This window comes from Stegodyphus dumicola, chromosome 2 (assembly GCF_044657685.1).
Source record: "Stegodyphus dumicola isolate Sdum_Otavi_A_Nest chromosome 2, ASM4465768v1".
In the NCBI taxonomy this organism is placed as follows: Eukaryota; Metazoa; Arthropoda; class Arachnida; order Araneae; family Eresidae; genus Stegodyphus; species Stegodyphus dumicola.
Genome location: NC_140769.1, coordinates 128,841,757 through 128,856,936, shown reverse-complemented (window position 1 = coordinate 128,856,936; position 15,180 = coordinate 128,841,757). Strand labels below are relative to the sequence as shown.

Below are 15,180 nucleotides of genomic sequence, written 5' to 3'. Positions count from 1 at the left end.
GCCACTACCGAGTTATTAGTTGTATTTAAAAGCAGGAGACATGAAAAATGAGCAATGCCCTCTTCGGAACTCGAGTCTGGGCCTCTCAAATACGCGCCAAGTGCGCTACCGTTACACCACGAAGGCATGCAGAAAGAAAAGGGAAAATAACTTATAAGTTGCTCATATATGAAGTTTCAAAATGATGGCTTTCAACACCAGTATTTAATTTTGCTTTCACAGTACTTCGCCAGTTTTAGAGGTATCGCCTGTTACTGTGATCCATGTTCACTTCCTATCATACGGACTTGCTACGTGGTATTGTCTTTGCTTTGCCCATGTGTAGTGTAAATGAAAACCAGTTTTCCTTAGATAATCAATCACAAAATACCCCTTCTCCTAGACATATATCTCCTAAATGTTTTATTTATAGTAATTAAACTAACCACAAGTCTTAGTGATCATGGGTTTGACAGTGTTAAGATTGAAAAAAGGCCTGGCTAATTCTTTCAAGCTTAATTTAAGTAATAATAATAGATGTAAAAACAGCCTTTCTTGCATTAAGCTGAGTGTTGATTTTCGCGAGGAAAAGAAGCATTTTTATTTAGTATGGAAAGACGCATCTACGCATGGGAGAACTATAGCCAGCTGAATTATAAAATATAGTGTTTAATATAAGGTGTTGACAGAAAATTGTCAGTGGAAGCATTCTGTAGACTCGCAATAATCGCAATAATTATATACCTAACGTAATATAAAAGTGTTAAATTTGGAAGTGTGTTTTTCGAAGAATTAAGAAGTAAGCGCGTCAATGAAATGCATCTTATCTATTATACCTTAGGAAATAGATTACTTTATTTCAGTGCATTTATCTTAATTGCTCACAAGGTTATCGAACAATCTTATGAAGCTTATGGTTTTGTCATTTCTCTGGATGGCATCTTCGAGGTTCATTTTCAACTGTTTGAATATATTGTTACGAAATGTACAGGCGCGGTAAGATGCCTTCCCCGCAAAGCAGTTTTAGGGATGCCATAAAATTATAAAGGAAGGCAGGATTGACACATTTGGCGAGAATTCGCCCATTTGGCGACATTTGGCGATAAAATTGGCAATATACCATGGACCAGTGGAGAACCTTCTGGAACGAATTCTTACCGGTTTATCCAGAATGTTCTCGAACACAAGTCGAAAGCTATACAAACCCTGTTGGTCCGCAGTCAGTTAGTGTGAGTGCCACGTCCAGAGGGCAAGTGAGAGTGTGCCTCGTCGAGTGCGAGATAGTTAGTATCGAGAGTGTGCTTCACCGAGAGGGCAAGTTAGAGTATCTCGTCGAGAGGGCGAGTGCCTCATCTAGGTAGTCCGTGCGGAGACGATCGAGTTGACAGCCGGCCAGCGAGTGTCGAGTGGGTCGTCGAGTGCACCGAAGGAGTATCTTTGTGCCTCGCGGTTAGTGCATCGTCGAGAGAGCGTGTTGAGATCCGGGAACGAGTGGACCGAAAAGTCGGGAGCCGTGCTCTGTGTGTCGTCGGGTGCATTGCGAGTTGTAGCGTGGAGAGACTCGAGAGTACGTGGAGTTCCAAGAACAACCGAGCAGAGTCGGGAGCTCTGGTGCTTTGCAGTGAAGCTGTCTCCGTGATAGCCTGATAACCTGAAGGCTGTGTTGCTGATCGTGTCAGCGTGTTTATAGTAGTTCATGGACGACTGTAAAACGTGTTTTGGAGCTGTCCTGACAATACTGGCTAATAAAGTGTGTCTCGATACTTCATCAAGTAGTGTCGTCATTATTCACTCCAAATCCTCACGAACCCCGTAACAACTGATGTCAGAAAAGAAAAACGCAACAACTGGTGTCAGAAAAGAAAAACTGTAATAATATGTATTATTTAGATATGTAATCCATTTCACGTGTACCCCCAAAAAGAACTCTGTAGTAATAATTGGAGACTGCAATGGTTATAATCCTTCTTTGTATATGAATCTGTCTCGAAAGCCTTTGTCTTTTTGCATCTTCTTGGTAGATTCTGCTATAGCATTTGACATCGTCTTGGTATATTATGGTGTAGAACACGCCCACGAAATCCATCGTGGCAAGGAGTGCAAGACTGGGCCTGTCGTCGGCAAGAACCTTGAGCACCAATAGGTGACAGTACGACTTAGCTCAAATCCGTCCCCAGGTTGTAAGGAGAGCACCCTGGGGGTGGGCGGGGACGGTTGCGAGGGTCTCACAGCCCTCTCTTTCCCTAATACCGACCTCTTTACTCCCACTGCATTCTTAGAGTATTTCCATGTCACACAGACACTAAACATTTACAAATATCCATTTCTTTTCCGGGATTCAAACCCGGGCCCTCGGCGTCTCTAACTATTATCCCTCGTCTTGCTCTATACACTGATGGTGTTTAGTTCTGCTGTAAAGCTACGGATGAGGGTCCACGGTTGCTTCAAAGAACAAGGTCCAAGAATTCATCATTTTGACATGTGTCGTCTGCTTTTAAACTGAATATTGCATAATGTTGAGGAAATTTTGAGTAACAATTAGAATCAGATTCTAGTTAATATTGATTTTGTGATATTTTATAATAAGCATTTATAACCTCGCAAAATATTATAAGGTCCTATCTTCTGTAATTACTTTATGTTACGTGCTTTTAATGGCGCCATTTTGCTAGTTAAATAGCGCCGTTAAATGTTTTGAGACAAGGCTTAGTTAGGTAATTTAATCTGCTACCGGGCTACTAATCAATTTTAAATTTCCGAAGGTATTTATTTCCTTTTCTGGCAGCTAGCTCTCGCTTTTTTTAATCAATCTATCGCTATGATTTTGCAAAGGAAGTGGACAAAAAGTGAATTTGCATTTTCTTTCTAATCTAGCGAATAAGAATGTATTTTACGGCAATTATTTCCACTGACAGATCGTTAAACGACATCTTATTTACGTAAAGAACAATGTTATAAAAAGAACATTTGAACAGGCAGAAATTAGTTAAAAGGAATCGCAATTCACTCGAAATAATCATTATTATTTAAATTTAAACTACTTCAAAATTTGGAAAGATCTTAATAAATATATTTTTCAAAACTTTTGAAAAATATATAAATAAATTAAAGTATAAATAAATAAACATATAAAATGCTGAGTATATCATTCATTAAAGCGTGAATCACATTAACAAACATTTTAAACATCAAACTTATTTTAAAAGCCATAACTGTGTTATTTTTGCAACGGTATATTGGACTTTTATCGCCCAGAGTTTATTCCATGAAAATATAACTTCGTAATAAAATTCTCATAAAATTTCACACTGAAGAAAAACAGTTCAGCTGACGGAAAACCAACTCTGGTCAACCCACAAACGGTTTCATGATCAGATTCTGGAAAAAAGATGAATCAAATGATAAAACTTCATGTTCTTTTTAGAGAAGAAAGATAAAACGTAATGGATGAAAATCCAGAATCCTGTCTTTGACCAAACTGATATCAGCAAGTTATTACATATATTCTGTGTGGTCATTTTAAAGTTACTATTTCTCCGAATTTTCTCTATTTTAGTTTCTCTATATAGTTACTGTTAGAACATGAACGTGCACTTATGTTCAAAGCTCTGTTCAAATAAAAAGGTTTGTTTAAATCTTTAAATCTCTGTAGATTGTTAAGATATGGCAATAATTCGTTTTGCATCAACTAGAATATTCGACTACTTAGCATTTTACCAGGTACAAGAGAATCCTACACTGCAAAACCACAGACTTTTCAATTTGATGCACATAAATATAAGACCAAATTAAATTAACAAACACAGGATATATAATGAGGGCTTAGACGTGAAGGGACAATGATGGAAAACCTATAACTGCCAATAAATAATTTGCTTTCGGTTTATCCACCACTTTTACGTACTTGTGCGTTTAGTACCCTGGGTTTATTCCATATTTGAATAGAGAAACTGCAACAGAATTTTGATTGAGCAAGCAGTGTGGTGCAGATGTTCATTTATTACATAAACTAAAAAGAATACAGGAATAAATTTCATAATTTCGTAATAATTTAGAAACAATCAGGATTTCAAAGCCATAAAATGCTCCCGCTGAGTTTACGAATCATGAATTATCCAGTTGTTAGTTGCATGTAGTAATAACTTAATCTACAACATCATCCACAGAGGGATGTGATAATTCTTTAAAGTAGAACGTATCATTTTAATACGATTGATTTTCCTCATTTGACAATTTTAGATATCAGTCTTCTAAGATAAAAATTTAGATTTTGTTTATGGAAAGTAAAAAAATAAAATCTGATGCGTGCACCACATAACTTCCTTGTATGGAATATTAAATTATATCAATTTTTTTCTTGCATTTCATTTAAACTTATTGGATTGAATTAAATCTACTTCGTCGATAGCGCATAAACCACAATAGAATAAATTCACTCTTTAAAATTCACCATATTTGTTTACCATAGCGACATCCTGACGCTAGGTTCACTTAACACAACAGCGTTAAATTTCCTCCATATTATAATGCACAAAATTTATATCATTTGAAGAATTATCGAATCGTTGCCACATGTTCTATTCAAATACTATAATAAATCTAAAACGATGTATAAAAGAAATTAAGCAAACAAAATAAAAAAGACACAGTTTTTCGCAGACGATTCAGTATTTCTCATTCAATTATTTCAGTTCTCACTGCGCGACAAAGCAAAAATACATTAAAACTCAAGATGTCTGTATTGAAAATAACGAAGTAAATCTTAAACACTTATTTCCTCGAATAAATTCCAGAATGAATTAAGCATGATTTAATTGGTAATAATAAAAGAAGGAATTATCTTTGTTATTGCGAAGCTTACTTTCTCTAGGTTGGGAACAAATCTACGACTCTGCTCCTTGAAATGTAAACAAGCAATGACCGTCATGGAAACAATTATTAGGCTTAGCGCGACTTAAACAACTTTTAAATTGTTGCTAATTCTAAACATACTGCAGACAGATTTCCTAAAGGTATAAAAACCTTAACCGGAAGATAAGAACAGCATTATACAATCATTTTTAAAGCAAAAAATGCACAATTTACAAACATATAAGAATAAAGAAAGTGAGATCACTGAGCCGAGTAACAGAGTTATTTGGTGCGGCTGATCGCAACTAAACTATGAAGTTCACATCTACATGGTATATAGCAGTCCTATATACAAAATTTTAACGTTCTGAGGCTAGTCGTTTTTGAGTTGTGCGAGACACATACGTACGTACGTACGCACAGACGCCACGAAAAATTCTCTTCAGAATTCATTTTAAATTGGTTTTAAAATTTTTTCGGGAGAAAAGAGTCCTTTATCCTGTTTTTACGTACAGATGTCACGCAAAAAATGTAATATTACATTATAATGTAATATTATAAACAGTGTTAAAACATCGTTATTTTTTTTTACTTTGTACAAGGAAGTAAAAAAATAGTTTTGAATAACATAATATAGAGATGATAATGTAGTATTATACATGTAATCTATAACATTAATATTACGTTATAATGTAATATTGAAAGTAATATTATAAACATCGTTAAATTGCATTCGATAGCGGTGAAAATGGATATTTGCGTTGAAATATGATGCCTCAAACTTTTAGCGATTACATTAGTTTTTCTTTTTTTTACTTCGTACACGGAAGTAAAAAAAAAAAAAAAAAAAATTGAATAACATAATATGGAGATTATAATGTAATATTTCAGCCAGAAGACATTTAAGAAAGAGTTTATGTATACATCTTTTTAACTACTTGCTAAGTTCCATTCGTTTTTAATTTTTGATGCAGGAAACCTACATTTGATTTTGTTTATTTAATCATGGAAAATTTTATCTCACAATGTGCTATTTGGAAACACAATAATAAAAACAGTTGAGATCGATGGTGTTAAATTACACACCATGAGCCTTCCGTCAGTGAAATTAAAGTGTATATTTCATCGATATCGTTTTTGCTATCATTTATTATAAGGGTTTGATTTCGTGCAGTAGCGAGTATACTTACTAACAAAATAACTAAAAAGTAAAAACTGCATATTGGCTTACCACTCGATCTCCTAATTGCCGTATCCTGCAATGCAGATAAGCAGTTTTGGAAAGCTGGGAAGTAACGTTTCTTTCTGTGGTGTTGTCGAAGTATGGACGAAAATGAGCATCTTCAAAAAGTATTTCAGGCCGCGCTGGAGGTTCAACTAGAGAACCACTGAAACTACGCTCCGTCCTTCCGAAAGCGTCTGAACCAAAATCAAGATCTGGAATGAAAAAAAAAAAAAAAAAAAATGTAGTTAAAGCGTAAAAACTCACTGCTGCCAATTTAGTTTAATTTGTAATTAAATAATTCAGATTACTTTATTTAGGTATAAAGTTGTTTGAATGTGATGACTTATGATTCAGCAAAAAGGTTTGCACATGATTTTGCATTTCGCTACATTATAAAAAAAATCGATATTTTTAAAAAATATCCATTCTATTTTTTTCGTTTTCATGAATACTTTTCCACTGCTGTGAAACACACTGTTTCTATAATGTATCAGAAAATGAATTCAAATGTTATGATGATACCCTGACATATCGCAAGGGATGGCATGGCTTTTATACACGTACATGGATAATTTCGCAATGTTTAAGGTAATTGTAATTATTAAAACAGGCTTATATACACGTACATGGAACATTGAAAATTATATGATGCAATAAATACAGTTGAACATGGCAAAGGAAGTCAGCATTCTGGATTAATAAACTAGGCCGCGCTTCTTAATTGCAACGTTTTAAAGTTTTCTTGTATAACAATCACTGAATTGCTGTCATGTCCAAGGTACACTTAGTACAACGCTGCGTAATATTCGCAGTCTCCTAACGAAACGCAATTTTATCACAGTTAAGCAAAGCTTGAATAGAAACTTGAGGTTTTAGTTACCTCCATAAAACGTTTTTGCTGCAGTAATCTTCGACAAATTCAATTTGCGTTACTAAACGTCATGGAACTAAGACAAAATTTTATTGGTACACAGATCATCAAAATATTTTAAAGGATGTACTTGAAAACTCAGTTTTACGCTATCAGCCTACTTAACATTAACTAACAGCCTTAAAAATGTTATCCTTTATCAGGAGATACAAATTTTACGAAGGACACTCTGCATCACGTCATATCAAGAGTACCTGGGAAATGACCGCCACTCCTCGACTGTCATGGAGCACATCTCTAAGATGTTTTATTGAAAGTATGAGACCTGGTTTACAAATCCAAGACACTGTCTCACTTAAATATGTTCAGTTATATTTATAAATGCCTTATAAGTTATTTCTTCAGCCTTCTTGGCATGTCTTCATGGTGCGGTAGTCTGCACGCTAGGCGCCTATTCCAATGGTCCGTGGTTCGATTCTCGGTGAAAGCGTTGCATATTTTTCATCTTGTCTGCTTTCAAAAAGTACCTAATGTCTCTACAGTGGCGCCCGAACTAAAAGGGTGTTGGATGATGATTTTCCACTTCCAGGATTTGGCGATTGGGTCCCCTAAACACCCCAGTCGCCCTTTAAAAGGGGGAGTATATAAGGTATTTCTCCCGCCTTCTTGGCATGCCTTCGTGGCGTGGTGGTCTGCAGTCTGGTCGCGTATTCCAGAGTTCCGTGTTTCGATTCCCGGCGAAAGCGTTGCATATTTCGCATCTTGCCTGCTTCCAGAAAACACCTAATGTCTCTACAATCTTTAAGATTCAACGTCATTCTCTTTATATAGCTCAAATGATTAGGATCTATCATGCTCATTAAAAATGCTCTGACTGATAAATGGTATGTAAATATTCGTGAACAATACGTGAATACATACAATTTTTGATCCGTTGAGAGTTTCATCCGTTGAGAGCTTCAAAGACGTTTTAACTTATCAAAGTAGTCACATGAAGGGTTTTGGTGTGGAAAAAGATGTACAAAAGAAAATAAAAGGAGAAATGCTGTATTGAAAAATCTCTTTTATAAATTTTTGTATAGGGGTTTTCATTTTATTGCACTTAATAACACCCTTCACAATATCTACATTTCTTTACTTGCAGCTAGTTAAATCTGCTCAAAAACCTAGTAACTTGATAATATAGATTAAAAAGTGCTACGTTAAATGCTAAAAGAATATCATACTTTACGATTATGATTAAAATGCTATGTTGATTGTTAAAAGAATATCATACTTTTCAATTATGATTAAATTCCGATTTTTATGTAAACAATAATCAATTTCGCAAGAGGGCAGTTATTTTCTATGAACGTTAATCATAAAAAGAGAAGGAATACAATAAATGCATCCTGTTATTCATTTCACTTCGTTGAATCATTTTGATTGCAAGAATGAAGGAAAAAAATCTTCCGAAGAAGAATTTTCTTGATGGAGTAAAGCAATTTTTAAAGATATCAGACAGATCTGAAAATAAGATACATTATATACGAAAAGAAATGCTGTATTTTAATATCCTGGTCTTCTAAAGCGAATAAAAGTTTCCGAGATGAAAAATTTTGTTCCATGTTTATGGATGTTAAACTCATCTCCGAAAATATATCATAATTCGAGAGAAGGCGGAAGCGTCTTTGAGGATCAAAGAACAGTTACTGAACAACATGTTGTTACAAAGCAAAAGCAATCTGTCGTCTTTGTGAAGAGCACTGAAATGTTTGAGACTAATTTTCAATATCATCACCACAGGTTTGTTATTTGAAAGGTAAGTTCAACTGAAAGAGTTTCGCTTCGAATAATTCTAAACTGAAAAGTTAGTTTCATAATACAGAAACAGTATAATTATTTAGTAAAGAATTTTTGATAGTAGAAAAGAATTTATTACACCAAAAATTCGCATTTATGAATAATATGAATATTTTCTATTTTTTACAAATCCTTCACATGGAAATACACAATGTTATAAATGCATTTGTTCTCACATTTCTTCTCTTACGATTATTTAAATTCACATAAAATGTGTCTTTAAATCTTAAATTATCTTAATGTTTAAGATCCAAAGCAATGAAATTACAGGAGAGCTGAAAAACATTTTTATACAAGTAAATGTGTACTTCAGTTTATGCCACTTTTAATTGCAATAAGTATTCCATATCAAATGGATTTTTTTAAGAGAAAGCAAAAAGCAACATATTTTAAAGAAGCAGTTAAGCACATGGACGAATATTACACATGGGTTACAATCCTCGTGATATTTTCTGTTGAATGGCCTTTGAATTAAAAAGTAAGAATCTTATAATATGCGATCATTTGTAGTAAGAATAACGTTATCCTTTGTGCTTGCTTATCCACTGAATTGGTATAAGCATTGAAAACGGCAATAGATGTTAAAATAGTAATTCCGCTTAACCAACATAATATTATTATAACTGTAAGCAATACCAAATATGAGGATAAATAAGTCCCCTTGATTCGTATAGAATTTTTATTGGTCACATAAATCTTTGACGGGAAAACATAACTTTTATATTTTCTCGTATCATAAATGTGTCGATTATGCTCATAGAATACTGATACAGTGAAAACTCGGTTCATGAATTTTTCATTACTGAAGGCTTTTAGTCAACTGAAATTTTCGTAAAACAAAACAATTTTACCATAAGAATTTCATGTGAAATGAAATAATTCCTTCCTGAACCGCAGATGATTGCTTATTTAAACTTTACAACAGTACTTTCGTGATTTAGTGTATAATCCTAAACTAATGGAAATCAATAAATATAAAACAAAAATGCTAAATAAATATTAAACAAGTAACATTGGCAAAAACTTAATTTTATTGCACCTGTGCAAAGGAGAGTTTACAGTTTAGGTGGAAAAGGATAAGGAACATGCTACTATTGGTAAGCACAATTTCCTTGCATAAAAATATAATGTAACTATTTAAGAGGTATCTTCTTTTATCTTTCTTTTTCCTTCAATACCCGCTAAATTGCTTGAGACTAACTGCCCCTTTGTTTCACTCATAATCTGTCGAACGTGAATTGCTACGTTTTCAAATGTTTCTAAATTGAGACACGGCATTACCACTAAAAAGCGGTCCTCTGATAACTTCTAACTTCTCCGTATCTTCATTAAAGTTGCTAGTCCTTGGTTTCGCCTGGACACAAGATGTCGCTTATAACAAACAGTTTTAAGCTTATAACAAATTCTTAAAGTATCTGCCTGCAACTCAGCCATAATTCCCTTCTTGTAAATTACTTTCGGTCAGGATTTATTAAAGAGAGTTAAGCAACGGAAAATATTAACATGTTATTGCAAAAAGTCGCCGAGCTGTTAATCATGTGACATAAGTATCTCAAAATACCATTGAAAATCATATATGATGCTGACTTGAGTGTTCATAACTGGAGACATCTTTCGATAACCAAATCATGTTTTGCTCAAATAATTTGTTCGTGAACCAAGTTGTTAACGAAATATAACGTTCGTGATTCCACTCTACAGAGATTTTTAGCTAGTCTAGCGTCTCTTCAGAATTAACTTAAAATCCTTAACTCAGTACACTTAATCGTCAGAATCCTTAACTGTCAGAAATCCTTAACTTCATACGGAACAGAAGACGAATGAAACAGCTCACTCTATAGGTACAGTGTAGCGTACAATGCATTTCGCTAATATTTTATTTTATCAAATGTAATGTGCTATGGTTAATGTACCAGCTGCATGAAATTTGATTAAAAAGGGTCTTATCAAAATGCCAAACGCACGATTCCAAAGAACAATAGCCAACTTTTTCATACCCAACTTAACAGACAAGGATAAACAAAAAAAAAAAAAATGCTATAATAAACCGAGAATTGCAGGGCTTTGTTTTTGCCTTGCCCTGTATTCTAAAATCTTGAATTCTCAAAAATCGCAGTGTTGTCCTTATAAATGGTACATTTGGTGGAAACTACTCATACAGATCGTTATTTTCATGGTTCTGATATTTTGAAAACTGTGTGCATGCAAGAAATATTATAGTTATGCGCTAAAATAAAAATATTTTTTTTATTAAAGATCATATTCTGCTTTTATAATGTTTAAAAGAATTATATATAATAAATTTTTGGCGCTATTCAGGAATTCAAAATATTCCTACAAACTAAGTCATCGCTTTTAGCTGTTGGGCATAGTTTTAAGCTGATTATATATAAATATAAGTTTGACATTAAAAAAAAAAAAAAAAAAAAAAACTACTAAGTTAATTTTTCATGTAAATGACTATCCTCTCAGTTCTTGGATTTGGGAAAAAGATAACTATTAATTTGTAGCAGAGTTTGTATTAGTTTTCTTTCCTAGATAAGTATTAAAAATCCTCTTAGATAGTATAATAGTTTTATCATATTTTAAATTTAGTGTTTTATTTCAAAAGTGATAATTTAATTAAAAAATTCACTTTATTAAATTTAAAAAATTCGGTTTGTTAAACCTTTCTAAATTCACACCAGTTCTATTGTATAAGTCTTATTAATCTGTTATTTACTTTCCCAATTCTTAGTTAGTAAGGTTATTTTTAGATTATTTAATTTTCTTACGGAACCCATATTTTGATATTAAACATTTAAATACTTATTCGGTTTTATAATTACTTCCCTAACTTACATAATTTGAACCCCTATTAATATGCAATGCATCCAAATGATAATTATGAACATCTGCAGCACTTTCATAACTAATAAAAATTCTAACTGCATATATACATATTTCGAGATTTTTAATTTTCTGGTAGTCAAATTTTTATCCAGCATCATATATTTATTTTTATCTCATATATTGCTGTGTATTAGAATTTGTGTATTATTCTGTTGTATTCATGCAGTTTATATTTAAATGACAATTTTAGTAAACTTTTACATCAGAAGTCTAGTTAACAGAAGAAGTTGTTAACATCTTAGTACAGATATAGCTTTAGCATGCAGCTTATTTTCTAATCTAGTTTCATGCATAAAACTTTTACATCAGAAGTCTAGTTAACAGAAGAAGTTGTTAACATCTTAGTACAGATATAGCTTTAGCATGCAGCTTATTTTCTAATCTAGTTTCATGCATAAATAGAATTATTCGTATAGATAGATGGCTACTAAGTCATTGCTATAATATCTCTTACTGTTATAAAACCTGTTACAATAAGTGCATTTGATTTATGATATACCTCATTTATAATTTTTATGAAAATTTTCAACAATATTGGAAGTAATAAAAGAGCCTTCTAATACTTATAGTACAATTGTTACATTTTATTACATTTCTTTCTTCACTGATATTTTAATCATAATTTTTCACAATAGCACTCTATTAAATTCCACTTCTTTATCAAACATTTAAGGCCATAATTAAGCTTGCTTTGTGTTTACTAGTGTACAGTATCTTCTGTTTTCTTTACTATATTTCTCAACCCATATCATTAGACTATCTCAAGAGATCTTCCATCCTCCATCGACCGAGCTCTAATTAAACACTGGCAGTGCGGCCCGATTGGGGACTCTTATATCACAAGTCGTTATTGTACCATGGTCATATCATCCACTAACCTTGGAAAGTATTGTCAACTGAGCTAAATTAAAAGTCGTTTAAGTTTTCTTCTTCACGCTAACCTAATAAGGATTACGGTAAGCCTGAGGGTTATGGACAGATTAGTATTTTGCTAGGCGAAGGAAAATTTTGAGAGAAATATCTTACCAAGGGTGAAACTCGGGTTTCATTTGCTTCCACCAGCAAATGTTTACTGCAAAGAAATTCACAAGGGTGCAAAGCGGCCCTGCACTACAAGCTTAATGTTACTGTCCTCAAGCATGATGTGCACAAAGGCTTTGACACGAGGGGGGTTATCAGGGAGCTCCGACCTGATGTGGCTCATTTATAAACTTATTGACCTGAATTTCGTGTGACTAACTTTCGTGACAAACTACTCATTATAAGTTAGGGTGGGCAATTCTATTTCGGAAGATACTCCAGTCAACGCAGAAGTACCAACAAGTTGGCAATTATCGGCCCAATATTGTATCTATTTTACGCTGCAGACTTCCTCAAATTTATTTCTAGCTTCATTTCGATGCCTGCTTGTAACGCCATCGATACGGCCTGAGTATTAAGCCGGCTAACGTCAATCATTCCATCAGGAAGTTGCAAAAATGAAAACCCCGCTTATTGAAGAACTAGTGCCAATGCTGGAAAATCTGTATAAGTGCACAGATATCCCAGCTTCTTCTGGTCAAGCGAAAAAAGAGAAAAGCTACATCATCAAAAATCTTCTTCTATTTGATAAACTTCTCACGACAGAAACATAGGCCAAGTCCCTGGAATAATTCTCAAACAGCAATTCACTTGGAAGTATCATGTCCGTTATGTGCGGAAAAAAAGCCCCTTATGTCATAAATTTCCTGTATCCCATAACTGACAAACTCTTTAGATAACTTAGCCAAAAGGAGACTACTTTATGGCAGATTAAGACTTTATATAAGACTCATCCTGACTTAGGCCTCTGCTGCATGGGCGACCGCAATTGGAAGGTAATTGCTAGCCGAACAGCGTCCTACTTAACCGAAACAGCGTTCAGCCATAAGACTGACAGGGACTTCTTGATTTTGTATGAAATTCAGGCGAAATCGAACTTTGCTTCCAATCAGACTAATCGCAGATCACATTACTTAGAATTCTCAGAAGAAATTGAATATCTCTACCAACCAAATGTCTGGCTAGTACTCGTGTGACAATGGTCACACCCCTTTTTCAATCTTTAATTCCTTAGCCTTTGCGGCATCATAGTACAGATAATATTATGGTCATGTATCTTTAAGGCAGTAATTGAGAGAGCCGGAACACGTCGTGCAAGCCAGCACACTAAACACGGAATAAAGTGGAACCAGGAAATCTTCGTGTTTAATGCACAAACAGTTCTCAGAATATTGCCATTCAGTAACAGGTAAGATCTTTAATTTACCTTTTGAATTTAATTGATATGTGATTGCTTAATAAACTGAACAATTCAAGATAATTAAATGCAATGGCTTAAACCATTATTTTATTCGTTTAATAATTTTTATAATTGATGTAAATTAAAATATATAATTCATAAAAAATAAAGTATGCTTCTAGCTTAATATATGATTTACCTAGTACGGAATTATTCGGAATTGTTCCTTATATTCTAACACATTTTTGTTAATTTGAAACCACCATATAAAAAAGGGGTGTTTTAAAATTCATATTTATTATTATTATTTCAATAAAGCACAAAGAAGAATATTTTAATATAACGCTACTATAAAATGAATAGCAGCATTATTTTTAGTTTATACCTGCTTAAACTTGGCATCATTTTTCATCTGCACGCAAATGCCCTCTAGCGATCAGCTAATTTCTGCGTTTCGAAGCAAGCAATTGTCTAACCCTTTTATTTCCTTATCATTCCTAAACACCCTAAAGCGCTGAATCTCATAACGTTTGAGACCATTCAAAGACCGAAATATCTCGCCCCTCCCCAAGTTGACAGCAGCTGCACTGTATTTAATTAGTTCTTCCTACCCCCTCAGGGAAAGAAAACGGTGTTTTGCCATTCATAACCTGAATGGAACAGGTGTTTTCCTCCCTAGAGAGAAATATGTTTCCTAGATGTCGTTTTGGGTATTGTCAATTTGCTGCGGAGAAAGGAATAAATCAGTTGTTAATTTTCAGCTCTCATCTAGAATATAAAGTTACAGAAAAAATATGGTTGGTTGTTAAATAAATGAGACAGTACTTTATGAATTTCAGTGAGATATTAAGAAAGTGAATAGAAAATTTTATAACGACCCGAATGAAGAGTATTAAATTGTATAAATTAATTTATAAGTAATCTTTCTTATATTTAAAAGCATGTTTATATAACATTTTTAAGTATGCGTTGGCTGCTAAAAGACATAATATTTCAAAGCATTATCACATTCTTTGACGGATGTTCTTGGGTCAAGGTTTAATGAATCCATAGAGCAATCGCCATATCCAAAATTCGAATTCCGGGAAAAGCACGGTCAACTTTTCGTATTTTCTAATTTGAAAATTATCCTCATGACCTGTTGAGTGATGCATGGATTTGGTATCGTGCTTCTCTCCAGTCGTCTTTTAAATGAAGGAGAATGTAACGGTTTTTGCTTACACCTGTGCTGAAAGTAGTTAATGTGTCGTTGCAGCAGAT

At 33.6% G+C, this 15,180-nt stretch overlaps 1 protein-coding gene across 1 annotated transcript in view; it reads right to left on the bottom strand.

Moving 5' to 3' along the window:
* The window catches only part of LOC118194936 (hemicentin-2-like), a 265,664-nt gene extending 255,618 nt beyond the window's left edge, over positions 1 to 10,046 (bottom strand). The window contains exons 1-2 of the mRNA XM_085810221.1: positions 9,947 to 10,046; positions 6,062 to 6,267 (exon numbers count right to left, since the gene is read on the bottom strand). Coding sequence (XP_085666347.1) covers positions 6,062 to 6,267; positions 9,947 to 10,046 — 306 coding nt within the window. The remainder of the gene's footprint in view (positions 1 to 6,061; positions 6,268 to 9,946) is intronic.
* Positions 10,047 to 15,180: the final 5,134 nt, after the last annotated feature.